The 17,829-nt window shown below is 37.4% G+C and overlaps 1 protein-coding gene across 1 annotated transcript in view; it reads left to right on the forward strand.

The window, feature by feature from the left end:
• SPEF2 (sperm flagellar 2) overlaps nt 1-17,829 on the forward strand; it is a 219,544-nt gene that overhangs the window by 63,372 nt on the left and 138,343 nt on the right. The window contains 3 exon segments of the mRNA XM_023545418.2: nt 13,314-13,533; nt 14,995-15,149; nt 16,771-16,831. Of these exon segments, the coding sequence (XP_023401186.2) occupies nt 13,314-13,533; nt 14,995-15,149; nt 16,771-16,831 (436 nt within the window).

The raw sequence follows: 17,829 nt of genomic DNA on the forward strand, positions 1-17,829 counted from the left end.
GCCAAGTCTTTTGAGTATGCCAATGATCAAAGCTGAGATTGGGTGAGAACCCAACTAGAAAATGAAAATAAAGCCAGCAGGTTGTAAGCTAGGCAGAAAAGGAACAGAACAGGACTCAGATTAAAGGCTTGGAAGCAAAGTGAGGAGGCCCTAGGCATCTACCACAAACAGCTGGAATGTCTGCAGCTAGTTTTTATTGTCCACCAGTCATGAGGTACACAGTTGGGTCAACCTAGTTTAGGAGACGCAAGGCAAATAGCCAGGTGGGAATATAAAATAATCCAGTTCACGAATAGCCTCTGCCATAGAATAGCTCTTTGCCTACCCATTCCCACAGGCAGCTCTTATCCCTTCTTCCAAGACTCAGGACTCAGCCCACTTGCTTGAACCTTCACCTATCAGCTTCTGACCGTTTTGTACTTGACTTCTTTCCTACCTATTTCTTTGGCATCTTCCAGGCTAATTATTTGAATTCCTGACCAGCCCTGTTCCATTGCTATCCAGGCTCAAGTTTGATACGTTTTCTCTTCCCAAACACTGGACTCATTCAGGAAAAAGATTTACAGTTAGAGAGTTGTTTGGTAATGTGAATACAGTCAATGTTCATAAGGAATTATTTTCCCCAAGTGCTGTTACCTAGAAAGCTTGAGGGGGAAATACGTAGATTGTCCAATTAATTGGCATATTAAAATGAGCATTTGGGTTGTGTCTGGTTAAAATATCATTTTCTGCCCAAGGTGTTTGGACTTGAGTTAACAAATTGCTTCAAGTCTCCCATTCACTAAACCTTTTTCCTTTGGATACAATTTAGCTATTAATCTGATTATTTTCCAGTACACCTGAAATTTTTTTCATTTTGAATTATTATAAGTGATACGTTATTTGATAAGAATTTTTAGGGAAAAGAGTATTTTACTGTGGGAAAAAAAACAGTATTTGAACAAAAAACTGTTTTCTCAAATACTATAAAGTAAGCAACCCATAACTAAGATCTAAAAGTAATCACACAAGTAGATCTAAAACTTGAGTGTGCTGAATTTTCAAAATAATTATAATCAGTTACGAGAAATTATGCTGAGAGATTTTATTATTAAAAATATATTTTGGTAAATAAATACCTACTCTTCAACTCTCTGTGTTGAGTCACTGTTAGTATAAAGTTTAGGATTTACTTAACTATTAAGGTTAAATGCAGATATCAAAGAGGTGAATCCTAGATGGTAACTACTGTAGAAATTAAATTATGACTAAGGGTTTTTGGTGTCTAGTCCAATAAAATATCTTTCATTATTTGCTTTTCTAACAGTGGTTTGAGGCCAAATTGTAAAATCAGTTTATGGGACACAACCAGTATTTATTTTAAAAAATGGCACTAGAACTAAGTAAGATTAATACAGTACGATGCAATACAATATAATAGAAAATAAAACACATCACAAGTAGGAAGGATAAGCATTTCATAAAATTTTTTTTCTGTTTTATGTATACCTATATATGTATGTAAATACAAGGTCACAGTGTAAAATGTACTTCACATGGAGAGTCCTAGTCAAAGCATTTGGCAGTCACTTTCTTAGAAAATACAGTACAAATGGTAAATTACGTTCCAAGAAAAGGTGGGCAAGACAGGGTGTACTGACAAGGATTCAAGCCAGTAAAAAAAAAGGACAAATTCAGTGAAGAGGTTGACCCTGAAGCCTTGAGTAGCTAGAGAAAGATCTGTCATGACAAACATAATACCCCCTGGAATTTGAGGTTTGGTAAAAAAAAAAAAAAAAATTTTTTTTTTTTTTTTAATGACCACAACGACCCATGTTGATGATTACTACAAGCCTTAGTTGTGTTTCAGGTATGACAGGATGTTGTCTATTACTCACTTCCTGCAGAGTGCTGTACCAAGAGAAGGCCAGCCATGGTAGATGCAGAGTTAAGGCAGCCTGAATGTCTTGATATGGGGCAGTTGTAGCACATAGGCTGAACTCTAAAAGAGGTATGCCTACATTTTGTGCAAGTACCACCTGTGGTATTTCCTGATTCTTTTTATTACAAGTTTCCACCCTAAGTCCTCTGGCCACTGTATCAAGCTGATCAGTGTGATATTTGGTTTTATCAAATATAGGTAAAAATATTAAAATTCAGGAAGACCCAAAAGAACTAGCAGATGTCAAAAACAGTGGAACTGTTGCATTCCCCTAGGAAGTTCTTTCTCTCTCTTATGGGAAAAAGCATTTTCCTTGTCCCTCTGAATGCATGAGTAATTGAATTATAGGACACTTAGAGCCTACTGGAAGAATGTCGGAGGCACTTTAGGTCATACAAATGTTGGTAAGTTCTGGCAATCTATGATGACGAGCACTTGATCATGTGTACCTTCAGGTTAGTACCACTTTACAAATCTGCATTTGAATGTCTCCACTAAATATCATTAGCATAACCCAATAAGACTGTATTTATTTGTTGAAGTGCTAGTAAAAGAATGAGATTTCTATGGACTGGTGAATATCTGTAGACTGAGATTCTGTTTATCCAGTTTGTTTAATGGACCATGTCTCTGTCCTCTTTAAAAGCGTGGATGAAGAAGCTCTTTTCACAACTTGGATCTTTAGGAGTGGCAAGAAATGCAAATGAGTTGTACTTATGGCTTTGTTCCAAGTGTAGATGTGTACATAGAAGTAAATAGAAGCGGTTGAAAAAACTATGCAGCCCCATCGTCATCATCATCCAACCACCTGGGCAATGTTTCAGTCAAGGAGGGAACCTCATGAGCACATGGAAGATTTTAGGCTTGCCCTCGAAAGTTGAACCTCAGCCCACATTCAAGCACATTTGCTGCCCAAAACCAAAAACCAAACCCATTGCCATCGAGTGGATTCCAACTCATAACAGTTCTGTAGGGCAGAGTGGAACTGCCCCCACAGAATTCCCAAGGCTGTAATCTTTATGAAAGCAGACTGTCACATCTTTCTCTCATGGAGCAGTTGGCGGCTTTGAACCACTAACCTTTCAGTTAGCAGACTAGTGTTTAACCACTGCACCATCTGGGCTCCTTTGACCAAGAGCAGAGGCTGTTTATGTTGTAATTCATGACGTCTGTGTATAGGTAGGAGCCCTGGTGGTGCAGTGGTTAAGAGCTCGGCTGCTAACCAAAGGTCAACAGTTTGAATCCACCAGCTGCATCTTGGAAATCCTATCTGTAGGGCAGTTCTGCTGTGTCCTTTAGGGTCCCTATGAGTCCGAATCAACTTGACAGCAACAGGTTTTTGTTTTGTTTTGTTTTTTTGGTGTTTAGGTAGGCAAGGATTCACAGGGGAGGATAGTCAAGGAGAGGCGGACCCCCTAGGTGTTGGCGAATCTTGAGTCATGCAGGAACACCTTGTCAAAAATTCATCTGATAATATTTATGCAGACACATGAAACAAATATATTAAAATAAAAACATCTTAATGATTATTTCTTATATATACACAGCAGTTTGCATTAATCAAAAACTTTTATAACATGGAGCACATCTACACAAGCGACAGTCTACACAATAGTCTATACAAGCAATAGTCTGTACCAGGTGGTACTTATCTGCCATTGTCCACTCTGAGCATCAAAGTCTTGAAACTAAGTCAGATGTCTACTTATAACAATATCTAAAGGCATAAAGAATTATATATTTTATCCTATAATTAATTTAATCATACCTATATACATAACAAACCATGCAAATTTCTAGTTCCTTTTCACTAATGAACTGGTAAAATGTCTTTAGCCCAATGTAGTTAAACTAGTAACCTTCATTGTGGTCTGAATTTCCCTGCTTTTTAAAGTTCTTCTGACCTTTTTACTCATCATGTTCTTGTTCCATCTTGTTTGGAGATGTTTACCTGACGCAGCCTGTTTCCTTGGGTTTACCTAAGAACTATGTCAACTGTCATTCTAAGGTGGCTCTGCAAAATGTGTTGAATCACGTTCTTGATCATCTTATCTCCACAAGTCAGGCTTCACTTATCCTAACCAAAGCATTCTGTTCTCTTCACAGTCAACATTCTATTCCTTTGTGTTTGGCCACATTCTACAACTAATTTTGTGACGGAAGAGGGCTTTAGTTTGATCCGCTTGTGAGGAAGCTTGCTTTTCTGATTGGGGTCCAAGCTGAATGTGATTTCTCCCATTGAGCAGAAATGTGGGTGCTGCCACCCCTCCTGTGTGACACTATTATGAACTCTCTCCAGCAGCAGTCTGAGAACACTAGCTAAATGTTTAAAGTCATCAGTCATACAGACTACTCACACAAGCATTACACCATTCAGTCTTTACAACAACCCTGTGAGATGTCGTTATCCCTGCTTCAAAGATGAGGGAGTTGACTAGATTGCAAAGCAAGCAAGTAGCAGAATCATTATGGGAACACAGGTTATGCATTAGTACATTGGCAACTTGCCACTTCAACTTGGTCTTGGACTTAAACCATTTTTTTTTTTAATTGTAAAATAACATAGTTTCTACTGGTTTCTGTTTTCTTATTTGGTCAGTTTCTGTTTAGTCACATTACATGAAATAATTATCCTTTGTCTAATTAGAAGTATCTTCAGCAAAATTTTACTTGTGTGTGATATTAATGATATTGTTCAATAATTTCCTCATTCGGTTGGATCACCATTCTTTGGAATAGGCATAAATATGGATCTCTTCTAGTCAGTTGGCCAGGTAGCTGTTTTCCAAATTTCTTGGCATAGACTAATGAGCACCTCCAGCACTGCATCCATTTGTGGAAACACCTCAAATGATATTCTGTCAATTCCTGGAGCCTTGTTTTTCTCCAGTGCCTTCAGTGCAGCTTGGACCTCTTCCTTCAGTACCATCAGTTCCTGATTATATGCTACCTCTCGAAATAGCTGAAAGTCAACCAATTCTTTTTTGGTATAGTGACTGTGTTTTCCTTCCATCTTCTTTCAATGCCTCCCCTCACTGTTGCAACTCAAGGTTTGAATTTTCTCTCCAGTTCCTTCAGCTTGAGAAGTGCTGAGCTTTTCTTTCCTTTTGGTTTTCTATCTCCAGGTCTTTACAAGTGTCATTATAATATTTTATTTTGTCTTCTTAAGCCACCCTTTGAAATCTTCTGTTCAACTCTTTTACTTCATCGTTTCTTCCATTTGCTTTAGCTACTCGACATTCAAGAGCAAGTTTCAGAATCTCTTCTGACATCCATTTTGGTCTTTTCTTTCTTTCCTGTCTTTTTAATGACCTCTTGCCTTCTTCATGGATGATGTCCTTAATGTCATTCCACAACTCTTCTGGTCTTCAGTCATTATCATTCAACACATCAAATCTATTCTTGAGATGACCTCTAAATTCAGGTGGAATATGCTCAAGGTCGTACTTTGGCTCCTTGTGGACTTGTTCTAATTTTCTTCAATTTCCACTTGAACTTGCATATAAGCAATTGATGGTCTGTTCCACAGTCGGCCCCTGGCCTTGTTCTGACTGATAATATTGAGCTTTTCCATCATCTCTTTCCACAGATGTAGTCGATTTGATTCCTGTGTATTCTGTCTGGCGAGGTCCACATGTATAGTCGCAGTTTATGTTGGTGAAAAAAGGTATTTGCATTGGGCATATCTGCTGCAAAAGACCTCTTTAAAGTGTTGAAAAGCAAAGATGTCACCCTGGAAACTGACCCAAGCCATGGTGTTTTCAGTCACCTCATATATGTTTGAAAGCTGGATAATGAACAAAGAAGACTGAAGAAGGATTGATGCCTTTGAATTGTGGTGTTGCTAAAAAATATTGAATATACCACGGACTGCCAAAAGAACAAATCTGTCTTGGAAGAAGTACAACCAGAATGCTCCTTAGAAGCAAGGACGGCAAAATTGTGTCTCACATACTTTGGACATGTTATCAGGAGGGATCAGTCCCTGGAGAAGGACCTCATGCTTGGTAGAGGGTCAGCGAAAAACAGGAAGACCCTCAATGAGATGGATTGACACAGTGGCTGCAACAATGAGCTCAAGCATAACGATTGTGAGGATGATACAGAACCAGGCGGTGTTTCGTTCTGTTGTACACAGGGTTGCTATGAGTTGGAGCCAACTTGACAGCACCTAACAACAACAACTAGAAATACGTACAATTCCAAAGAATGAAAACAGAAACAAGTAATCAATCATCATGTAATCAATAATTCTTCAGATCCATTCAGCATATAGCTAATTTTGAATAGTACAGATAATATGCACAAACTTGTTTGAAAAATCTAAGGCATTAATCTAAAACAAAATAATTAAAAAAAAGACTCACTTTTTACAGAAGTGATAGTCAAACATAATTATATTTCTGTACTAATAAATTCCACCAATTTTAAAGAACAACTTATGAAAACTTTGCTAAATTGTTTTTTTGTCATTGTTTAAAAATTGTTTCCTTATCTCCAGGGTAGTCATATAAGAAATTCTGGCACAAAACCAGACAAATCATCCATGTTATTGTTTGTTGTTGTGTACCGTTGAGTCAACTTCAACTCATAGTAACCCTATAAGACAGAGTAGAACTGCCCCATAGGGTTTCCTAAGCTGTAATCTTTATGAGAGCAGATTGCCAGGCCTTTCTCCCTCTGCACCACTAGTGGGTTCAAACCATGGACCTTTTGGTTAGCAGCCAAACACTTAACCATTGTGCTACCATGGTTCATTAAACCATCCATAGCACTTATCAAATTTAACAGTCTTATTTACTGAGCAAGCATTTTCTGTCAAATACTGAATATGAAAAGGACACTGATAAAAGAAAAAGCAAGAACATAGGCATATATTTATTTATAATGATATAGCATAATTATGGAAACATTGTCAGAAATGGCCTAAATAGGATAAAGTGATGAATGACTTTTTTTTTTTAACTTCAAGGTATTTAGAAAAATAGCTCTACATGTAGACCACATCTGTTAATATGAGCCACTTTGTAATATTAGTCAAGAGATGTGGACTAAAAGTGAAGACTCATTTATAAGCCAGAAATGTGACTTGTTCATTACTTAATGATGGTGTACATCATCTATTTGCTCTTGGTTCTGAGTGATCTAATTTGGCCTATGGTTTAAAAAATGGATCTTTTCTAAAGAAGTCCGCTCAGAAAATGGTTGGGGAACTTGAGCTAAATCATAAATATATAATACACATACCTTCCTCCTAAGGAAAAAAAAAAATCAAAACTGACTTAAGGCAAGATAGTTATTTCAGACTACTGGAAGTTGGTGGGTGTTTCCTAAAGCAATATAGCATGCTCTGCCTTTTGGTTTTCTTCTCTCTTTGGTTTTCATGGGAGCATATGTTGATGAGGGCATTTGTTTCCCCCAGTGGGCTATGTTCATGTTTTCTTATCCTAAAGATTTGGACTAAGAAAACTAAGGTGATTGGTCCAAGTGATTTAATAGCAGAAGGGCTAATAGAACTGATCATCTTCGATTGGATTTAAGGGATACATACATGATTTTAAAAAAACTAATATGATTCAGATTCATAATTTTCAATTTTGTGTATGTGTGTGATTTTTGACAGTTTTGTGTATGATTGACATCTGCACCACTGAAACAAGATAAAGTTGTTTCTACATTTGTATAGTTTTTTTTTTAATTTTTTTAAAATAATTTTTATTGTGCTTTAAGTGAAAGTTTACAAATCAAGTCAATTTCTCACAAATAAACTTATATACACCTTACTACATACTCCCACTTACTCTCCCCCAAATAAGTCAGCCCGCTCCCTCCTTCCAGTCTCTCCTTTCGTGACGCATTTGTATAGTTTGATGTTTTTGTTGTTGTTAGGTACGTTGAGTCAGTTCCAACTCACACTGACCCTGTGTACAACAGAATGAAACGCTGCCCAGTCCTGCTCCATCCTCACAGTCATTGTTATGCTTGAGCCCACTGTTGCAGCCCCTGTGTCAGTTCATCTGGTTAAGGGCCTTCCTATTTTTTACTGGTCTTCTACTTTACCAAGAATGATGTCCATCTCTAGGGACTGATCCCCCCTGACATGTCCAAAGTATGTAAGACCCAGCCTCACCATCCTTGCTTCTAAGGAGCATTCTGGTTATTCTTCTTCCAAGACAGATTTGTTCTTTCTTTTGGCAGTCCATGGTATATTCAATATTCTTCTCCAACACCACAATCCAAAGGCATCAATTCTTCTTCGGTCTTCCTTATTCATCGTGCAGCTTTCACATGTTTATGAGGCAGTTGAAAACACCGTGGCTTGGGTCAGGCACGCCTTAGTCTTCAAGGTGACATCTTTGCTTTTTGAAACTTTAAAGAGATCTTTTCCAACAGATTTACTCAATGCAATGCGTCTTTTGATTTCTTGACTGTTGCATCCATGGGTGTTAATTGTGGATCCAGGTAAAATGAAATCCTTGACAACTTCAGTCTTTTCTCTGTTTGTCATGTTGTTGTTTATTTGTCCAGTTGTGAGGATTTTTGTTTTCTTTATGTTGAGGCGTAATTCATACTGAAGGCCGTGGTCTTTGATCTTCATCAGTAAGTGCTTCAATTCCTCTTCACTTTATGCAAGTCAATTTGGGTTACCTGCATATCATAGGTTTTTAATGAGTCTTCCTCCAATCCTGACGCCCCGTTCTTCATATAATCCAGCTTCTCAGATTATTTGTTCAGCATACAGATTGAGTAAGTATGGTGAAAGGATACAACCCTAACACACATGTTTCCTGACTTTAAACCACTCAGTGTCCCTTTGTTCTGTTCAAACGACTGCCTCTTCATCCATGTACAGGTTCCTCATGAGCACAATTAAAAAAAAAAAGTGTTCTGGAATTCCCATTCTTTGCAGTATTATCCGTGATTCGTTATGATCCACACAGTCGAATGCCTTAGTATAGTCAATAAAACACAGGTAAACATCCTTCTGGTGTTCTCTGCTTTCAGCCAGGATCCATCTGACATCAGCAATCATATCCCTGGTTCCACATCGTCTTTGAATTTGGCTTGAATTTCTAGCAGTTCCCTGCCGATGTGCTGCTACAGCCGCTTTTGAATGATCTTCAGCAAAATTTTACTTTCATGTAATATTAATGACATTGTTCGATAATTTCCGCATTTGATTGGATCACCTTTCTTGGGAGTAGGTGTAGATACGGATCTCTTCCAGTCCGCTGGCCAGGTAGCTGTCTTCCAAATTTCTTGGCGTAGACAAGTGAGCACCTCCAGTGCTGCATCCGTTTGTTGAAACATCTCGATTGGTACTCCGGCAATTCCTGGAGCCTTGTCACTTGCCAGTGCTTTCAGGGCAGCTTGAACTTCTTCATATGCTACCTCCTGAAATGGCTGACCATGGACCGTTTCTTTTTGGTATAGTGACATTGTGTATGTCGTCCACCTTCTTTTAATGCTTCCAGCTTCGTTTAATATTTTCACCACAAAATCCTTCAATATTGAATTTTTTCTTTGGTTCTTTCAGCTTGAGAAATGTCAAGCATATTCTTCCCTTTTGGTTTTCTACCTTCAGGTCATTATAATACTTTACTTTGTCTTCTCTAGTCACCCTTTGAAATCTTCTGTTTGGCTCTTTTACTTCATCATTTCTTCCTTTCGGTTTATCTACTGGATATTCAAGAGCAAGTTTCAGAATCTCTTCTGACATCCATTTTGGTCTTTTCTTTCTTTCCTGTGTTTTAGTGACCTCTTCCTTTCTTCATGCATGACATCCTTGATGTCATTCCACAACTCGTCTGGTCTTTGATCATTAGTGATCAATGCATCAAATCTATTCTTGAGATGGTCTCTAAATTCAGGTGGGATATGCTCAAGGTCGTACTTTGGCTCCTTGTGGACTTGTTCTAATTTTCTTCAGTTTCCACTTGAACTTGCGTATAAGCAATTGATGATCTGTTCCACAGTCAGCTGCTGACTTTGTTCTGGCTGATAGTATTGAGCTTTTCCATCTTCTCTTTCCACAGATGTAGCCGATTTGATTCCTGTGTATTCCATCTGGCGAGGTCCACATGTGTAGTCATCGTTTATGTTGGTTAAAAAAGGTATTTGCAATGGAGAAGTCATTGGTTTTGCAAAATTCTGCCATGTGATCTCCAGCATCATTTCCCTCACCCAGGCCATATTTTTCAACTACCAGTCCTTCTTCTTTGCCTCCAACTTTCTCATTCCATTCACCAGTAATTATCAATCATCCTGATTGCTATGTTTGATCAATGTCAGACTGGAGAAGTTGGTAAAAATCTTTAATTTCTTTATCTTTGTGCTTAGTGGTTGATGTGTAAATTTGAATAGTAGTTGTATTAACTGGTCTTCCTTGTAGGTGTGTGGATATTATCCTATCACTGACAGCATTGCACTTCAGAATTGATCTTGAAATGTTCTTTTTGATGATGAGTGCAACGCCATTCCTCTTCAATTTATCATTCCCGGCACAGCAGACCGTATGATTGTCTGATTCAAAATGGCCAATACCAGTCCATTTCAGCTCACTAATGCCTAGGATATTGATGTTTTTGCATTCCATTTCATTTTGGATGACTTCCAATTTTCCAAGATTCATACTTCATATATTCCATGTTCTGATTAATAAATGGATGTTTGCAGCTGTTTCTTCTCATTTTGAGTAGTGCCACATCAGCAAATGAAGGTCCTGAAAGCTTGACTTCATCCAAATCATTAATGTCAAGTCTATTTTGAGGAGGCAGCTCTTCCCCAGTGGTCTTTTGAGTGCCTTCCAACCTGAGGGGTTCATCTTCCGGTACTATATCAGACAGTGTTCCACTGCTATTCATAAGGTTTTCACTGGATAATTCTTTTCAGAAGTAGACCGCCAGGCCCTTTTTCCTAGTCTGTCTTAGTCTGGAAACTCAGCTGAGACCTCTCTGCCATGGACAACCCTGCTGGTGTTTGAATACCAGAAGCATGTCTTCCAACATCACAGGAAAACACAAGCCCCCACAGGATGCCAAACTGACAGATCTGAGGGGGGCATAGTTTGATAAATACATATCATAAATATTTAAATATATTATATGCTAAATATATTGATTTCTAAATTATCTTAAAATATATCCTAAATGACATGCATTTCAACCTTGTTTCTGTCAATATTGTGGATGTATATTGTCACGTCATAATGTAACTAAATTGTTTCATGTGTGCTAAAGACATTTTTGAAGATCTTCAAGTAACCAGAAAAATACCATCTGTATTAGCTTCCTAGGGCTGCCATAACTAAATAGCACAAACTGGGTGGCTTAGAAGAACAGAAGCTTTATATCTTATAATTCTGGAGGCTAGGGGTCTGAAATCAGAGTGCCAGCCATTTTGATTCCTTCTCATGGCTCTGAAAGAGAACCTGTCCCATGTCTCTCCTAGCTTCTGGTAACAACTGGAAATCCTTGGTATTCCCAATCTAAGTTACTTGTTCATGGTCATAATAAGTATAAATGGCAGAGCTAAGAGTGAGACTCAGGCAGTCAAATTCCAGAATGTGAATTTATAACCAATATACTATACTGAAGTTGTTTTGCCATGACTGAATAAAAGTTATTTCATGAATATAAGAATAGTTTAATATTAGAAAATCTATTTTTATATCATATTAATAGTTTAAAAAGAAAAAGTGGTCATCTTGACCAAGAAACATCTAATAAAATTTCAAATAAAAAAAAAGTACAAATAAAATTAAAACTAAATTTTGGGGGGAAGTCTCTTTTTCTTGCATCTTCACATGGCCATTGTCTCTCCATCTCTGTGTATTTTCTCTTTTATAAGGACATTGGGCACATAGGATTAGGACCCACCTCACACCACTATGACCTCACGTTCATCTAACTGATAATATCTTCAAACGTCCTATTTCCAAATAGTCACATTCACAGGTACAGGGGTTAGAACTTCTTTTGGGGGGACACAATTCAGTCCACAATAGTAGATTACCTAATATTTTCAATCAGCTGCTTTATATGAACAAAAAACTCCTTATGTTTTGAAATTTTTTTTTTTTGTCTTTTTATGACAGTAGGGTAGCTATGGGTCGAAAATTGACTTAATGACAGCAAACATCACCACCAACAATGCAGCCTGAATTTCTGCCTGGTAATAATAAATTGTTGCTGGACAGCTGCTTATCCAATAAAAAAAAAAAAAGATAAAGCAAGCAAGAGAGATTTATTTAGTTTTAATTTTATTTGTATTTTTTTAATCTGAAATTTTATCAGATGTTTCTTGGTCAAGATGACCACATTTTTTTAAACCTATTAATGTGATATAAAAATAAATTTTCTAATATTAAACTATCCTTGTATTCACGAAATAACTTTTATTCAGTCATGGCAAAACGACTTCAATATAGTATATTGGTTATAAACTCCTGTTCTGGAATTCGACTGCCTGAGTCTCATTCTTAGCTCTGCCATTACTACTTATTATGACCATAAACAAGTAACTTGGGAAGATAATACCTATATCAGAGTTGTATGAGAGCCGTTTCAGAAAATTCATTCAAACAGTATGTAGTACTTAAAAAAAAAAAAAAATTTTTTTTTTTTAGTGTCCATTAAATGTCAATTGGAATCTTTATTGTCTCTTAATATGTTGATTTTGTTAATACTGTATGCACGATTCCTGCAAAATATTTCCAATTGACCTGTAGTTTTTTTTTTTTTTTTCAGATGCTGTTTTAGCTAATTACCTTTGATGCCTTTTGGTATCAGGGTTATGTTAGTCTTTTCAAATGAACTGGAAAGCTTCTTCTGTACTCTAGAAAACTTTAAATAACATCTGAATTTCTGCTTAATAAAGTAATAAAAATTTATTCAATCATTAGTGTCTCCAAGTTTCCTAGGGATGTTTCTTTTGACACCATCTCAGTTTCTTTCATAGCTATTCATGTTTTCAAATGTTCCAATTAAATTAATTTTAATTATTTGTATTTTCTCAGAATGTAATTTATTACCATCCAGTAATAAATTCAAAGTTATTATAATAGAGTCATACATAACATTATGTTTAAAAATTTTAAGTTTTGTTAACATCTGTTATCTTCTTTCCTATTATGTTACAATAACATTGGTGCTTGCTATTCTTCACCTTTGTGCAGAACTAGAAGTAATTTCATTATCATGATTCATATGGCTAAAAAAGAAAAGAAAATATGGCTAAGTTCTAGAAAATTATCAATTATAATTAAGTATTCAAAGTATTGATCCATTTTTCTTTGCTATAATTTGGGTTTACTTTTAATATTCAGGTTTCTTATATGCCTAAATTATATTTTTAAGAATGTTTTCATTTTGTTTCTTTGTTATTTTTGCAGAACATGGTTGGAGAGTGGTCCTTACCAGAAGAAATGGTTGATAATTTACCACCCTCCAACAACAGCATATTGGGCCACGTGCTTCACAGGCTAATTGAAAAAACTCTTCCTTCTCAAGCTGAATCAACAGTACCTGAAGTACCTTCATTTGCTATTAAAGGGTGCTTATTGGGGAAAACATTTAGTGGAAAAACTACCAGTTTAAAGTCTCTACAAAAAGGTAGAATTTTTTTTTTCCTTTTTCATTTATCAGATTCTATTTACACTGACTGTAGCTGCAAATAGCTACATGTATGCCTTTAGAAAATATGCTTATATATTGAGAAATCTCTGTCATCAAAAAGGTGATAACAGGGTGATCATACTTACTGTCCAACCCAGAACACTTCAGGGAGTATAGAGTCATAAACTGGGACAGTCCCCCAAACCCGGTCATCCTGTCACCCTAAATAGTGATGATACATAGTATAGAGAGAAATAATAAGTCTCTAACTTTTGCTCACATATTTTATTTACTTTAGCGATAAAGTAGGAAATTAATAATTTGTCACAAATACAAAAACATCCACTTAAAATAGTAAATGTTTTAATTCTTTAACATCTGATAATTTCTCACTCTCTTTCTATAATGAGTCTTTGGGTTTTTTTCCCATTAGAATCAAAATTACAGGTTTCTGTCTGTTTCATTAGCCTTTATTCAATATACTTACTTATTGCCATTTCCACTGGAAACCAAAATTTGCCCTGATACAAGTTCATTTTGTACTCATTACAAGGCGGGAGGATTAGGTAATTACTGGAATGCTAAAAGGACCTCCTTAAAAAGCAGCTTGACAAAACCACAGTGAAATACCACTCCGGGATAAGTATAATCAAGCAAACAGAAAATTATAAGGATTGTCAAGGATGTGGAGAAATTGGAACCCTCATCCATTGCTGGTGGGAATATAAAATGGTACAGTCACTGTGGAAAACAGTTTGGCAGTTCCTCAATAAGTTACACATAGAATTACTGTATTACCCAGCAATTCCACTCCTAGGTATACATACTAAAAGAGATAAAAGCAGGTACTCACACAAATGTATACAAATGTTCATAGCAGCACCATACCAATGGCCTAAAAATAGAAACAATCCCAGTGTGCACGGCTGATGAATGGATAAACAAAATGTGATATATCCATACCATGAATATTATCGATCCATAAAAAAGAATGAGGTACTGATAAGTGCTACAATATGGACAACCCTTGAAAACATTAGGTTGCATGAAAGCAGACATATATGATTCCCTCTATATGAAATATCCAAAATTCATAAAGACAGAAAGCAGATGTGGTTGCCAGGGTCAGGTTGGGGTGGGGTTGGAAAAAACTGCTTCATGGGTATGGAGTTTCTTTTTGGGGTGATGAAAATGTTCTAGAACTGGTAGACGGTGATGGTTGCAGAACACTATGAATGTACTGAATGCCACTGAACTGTACTCTTTAAAATGGCTAAAATGGTGAATTCTATGTTATATGAATTTTACTGCAATTTAAAAAAGGGGGGCAGCTCAATCCAAAAGACAATTCCAGGGGACTCTAAAGACAGTGTTATAGGGAAGGCCCCAGCACATAAGGACAATGATGTCACTTTCCCAAATAAAAAGCTCTTAATAAAATTAACTTTTATACTTTAGATTTTCCTATTCAGATACTTTCTATTGACACTCTTGTCCAAGAAGCTATCCAAGCCTTTCATGACAAGGAAGAAGTCATTGAGGCCCTACCAGTTCAGCAAGAAGCTGAAGAAAAGGATCTTCCAGGTTTACAAGACAGTAATGAAGAAAGCCAGGCAAGTGGGATTTTAGTTTTCTTTTCCACAAATGGTACAGTAGAGGAGCCCTGGTGGTTAAGCGTTAGGCTGCTAACCAAAAGGTAAGCAGTTCTTATCTACCAGTCGCTCCTTGGAAACCCCATGGGACAGTTCTTCTCTGTCCTACAACTCGCTGTGAGTTGGAATTGACTGTAACAGGTTTGGTTTCATGGATTTTTAGCACAGTAGAGTTTTGAAGCTGAATGGAACCTACAAGACATTTGGACCAGAGGTTGGTAGACTTTTTCTGTAAAGCAAAGTAAAGCAAGAGGGGGCAAATATTTTAGGCTCTGTAGGTCAAGAGGCAAAATCGAGGGTATTATGTGGGTACTTATACAATAAGAAAAAAACTCCTATCCAGCCCCTCTCGCCCGTTTTGCCTTGCAATGGACAGTTCAGGGTGATGAGACCTCTTTGTGCCCAATATCAGTCATTTGGAGACATTCTCCTGACAAAAGAGCCACTGAAACCAAAGGGATGCAAGGAGGCTGGAGTGTGTATGTGGTGGTGGGGAGTAGGAAGGTTGGGGGAAACTCACCAAGTTGTTTGTCAGCATCTGGTCTGAGATTCCACCACCCAGGGCTTGGCAGTTGCCAAGAGTAAAGGCCCAACGTGTAGGTGCAGCAGCTGCAGAGGCAGGTACTGGAATGGGAAGGGAGTAGGACTGGGAGAAGATGCCCAGCTCAGTCTTCACAGCTCACAGTGCTAGCCCATTCAGCTATAGTCCACATTTAGCCGATGAGTTTGTATTTTGCCCACCTCTGATCTAGACTAGTATGTTGAGAATTTTTTTTCCCCTTTTGGTCTCTGTATGATTACGTGCATAACACAGTCCCATCAGTATTGCATTTTGTCATGTTATTGCACAAAGATTCTAGGGGAATGTGGCCCCACCTTGAGAACCATTGATGTGGTCCAGGCACCTCATTTTACAGAGGAGGAAACAGAGACCCTAAGCATGACTTGACTTCTCAGGATCATATCGCATATTGGTGGCTATGCTGTGATTGGAACACGGCGTTCCCAATTTTTAATTCAGTACTCTTTCCCCTACTTTGTGCTGTGTCTGCAATTGAATAAATTAGCAGATCATTTACATGGGCTGCAAAAGAAATACCATTTAACCATGAATTCTGAAAATAACTGGTAGAGGTTTTCTTCATTGTATGGTATCTCTCCTTCCATGTAATGGTACTCTTTCAGTTCTCATCAGCATGTTGATATGTATGTGTGTTTTATTTATTTCCCTGTGGCTGTGACTGATACCTCTACATGTTGTTTATGGAACTGATCTTTCTAAGGTGCTTTTTCATAGTCTACCTCTTTCTCAGCGCTCACTGTATAACCAAAATGGCAGTTGCTATATTTTACCTAATAATTGAGGGTCATTTGAAAGACAGATTACACCACAGGTTACTGGTGTTTCTGTAAGTGAAATTATCATTAAATTTTGTTTTTTTCTTCTCAAAATCATCATTTAGGACCAAAACTTCGGTACTTGGTATCGTTAGTGTATTTTTCTCAAACCCTAGTAGAAATAAAATTAGAATGTTAAAATGTGTTCCTATTCGTGTGTGTATGTGTGTTTTCTCCTCCAAAGGACCAACAAAATGCATTTTCAGAGGAACCTGTTCCAAGTGAAGCACTACCAGCAACAGAAGGTAAAACTATACTTAATACACATGATAGAAAAAGAGATCATGCATCATTTACACTGGAGACAGAGACAGAAGAGACAATAAATGTACAGGAGCACAGACGTGCCGGAGGAGTGTTGCTTAGTTGTCTACTTGGTCCTTTGGCAGAGGAACAAGACAAGCACAGAGGTCCCTAGCCCTTGCCTACAACTGCAGAGTAAGAAAGGAAAATTGCAAAGGGATTTTTCCACACTCCTGTTTCAGGAAGTTGCCTGTTTTTGTTGGTATGAAAACAGCCAGGATAAATCACCCTCACCCTTCCTGGCTTTACAGGGAGGTAGGATTTGTTTCTTCTCACCATGCAGATCTATGTGAGTAGTATGTTCATTGCATTGAAGGATGCTGCAAGGTCTGCTCTCTTCCACCCACCAGAACAGTGGTTCTTTAGATGAAGCCAAGCTTTTTCCAACCTTGAGCAGGGAAACAGAAAGAAGCTTCCCAAAACTAACGAAAAATTATCTCCCTGGGGATCTGGGCTTTGGTCCTTCGGACCCTTTGTAGAACCGTTGAAGGAAAGCAGTAATAAATCTGAAATGTCTTTTCTACTTGTAGTAGTGAAAGTTCTGCCACATTAAGTAGTTTCTGGCATAAACCAAGATCCTTCTGTCTTTTTTTTTTTTTTTCCTGTGACAGCATTATTGTCACCACCACCGGACAATGTATAGATTTAGTATGAGCTGGCAACTCTGCCAGAGGGGTTGGCATTTTCATCTTTTAAAGGGAGATTGTCTTTCCCCTTCGTCCAGTTGTTTGTTCCTTAAGAGATACCTTTTCATTGATTTTTTTGAACTATTAAAAGTACTTATACTTCTCATTAGGGGGAGAGCAATCGGGAGTATGTAGCAAGGTGTATATAAGTTTTTGTGTGAAAGACTGACTTGTAAACTTTCACTTAAAGCACAATAAAAAAAATTTTTTAAAAAGTACTTATACGGAATAACATATAGGTCATTGGATCCAGC

Source organism: Loxodonta africana, chromosome 2 (assembly GCF_030014295.1).
Source record: "Loxodonta africana isolate mLoxAfr1 chromosome 2, mLoxAfr1.hap2, whole genome shotgun sequence".
NCBI lineage: Eukaryota > Metazoa > Chordata > Mammalia > Proboscidea > Elephantidae > Loxodonta > Loxodonta africana.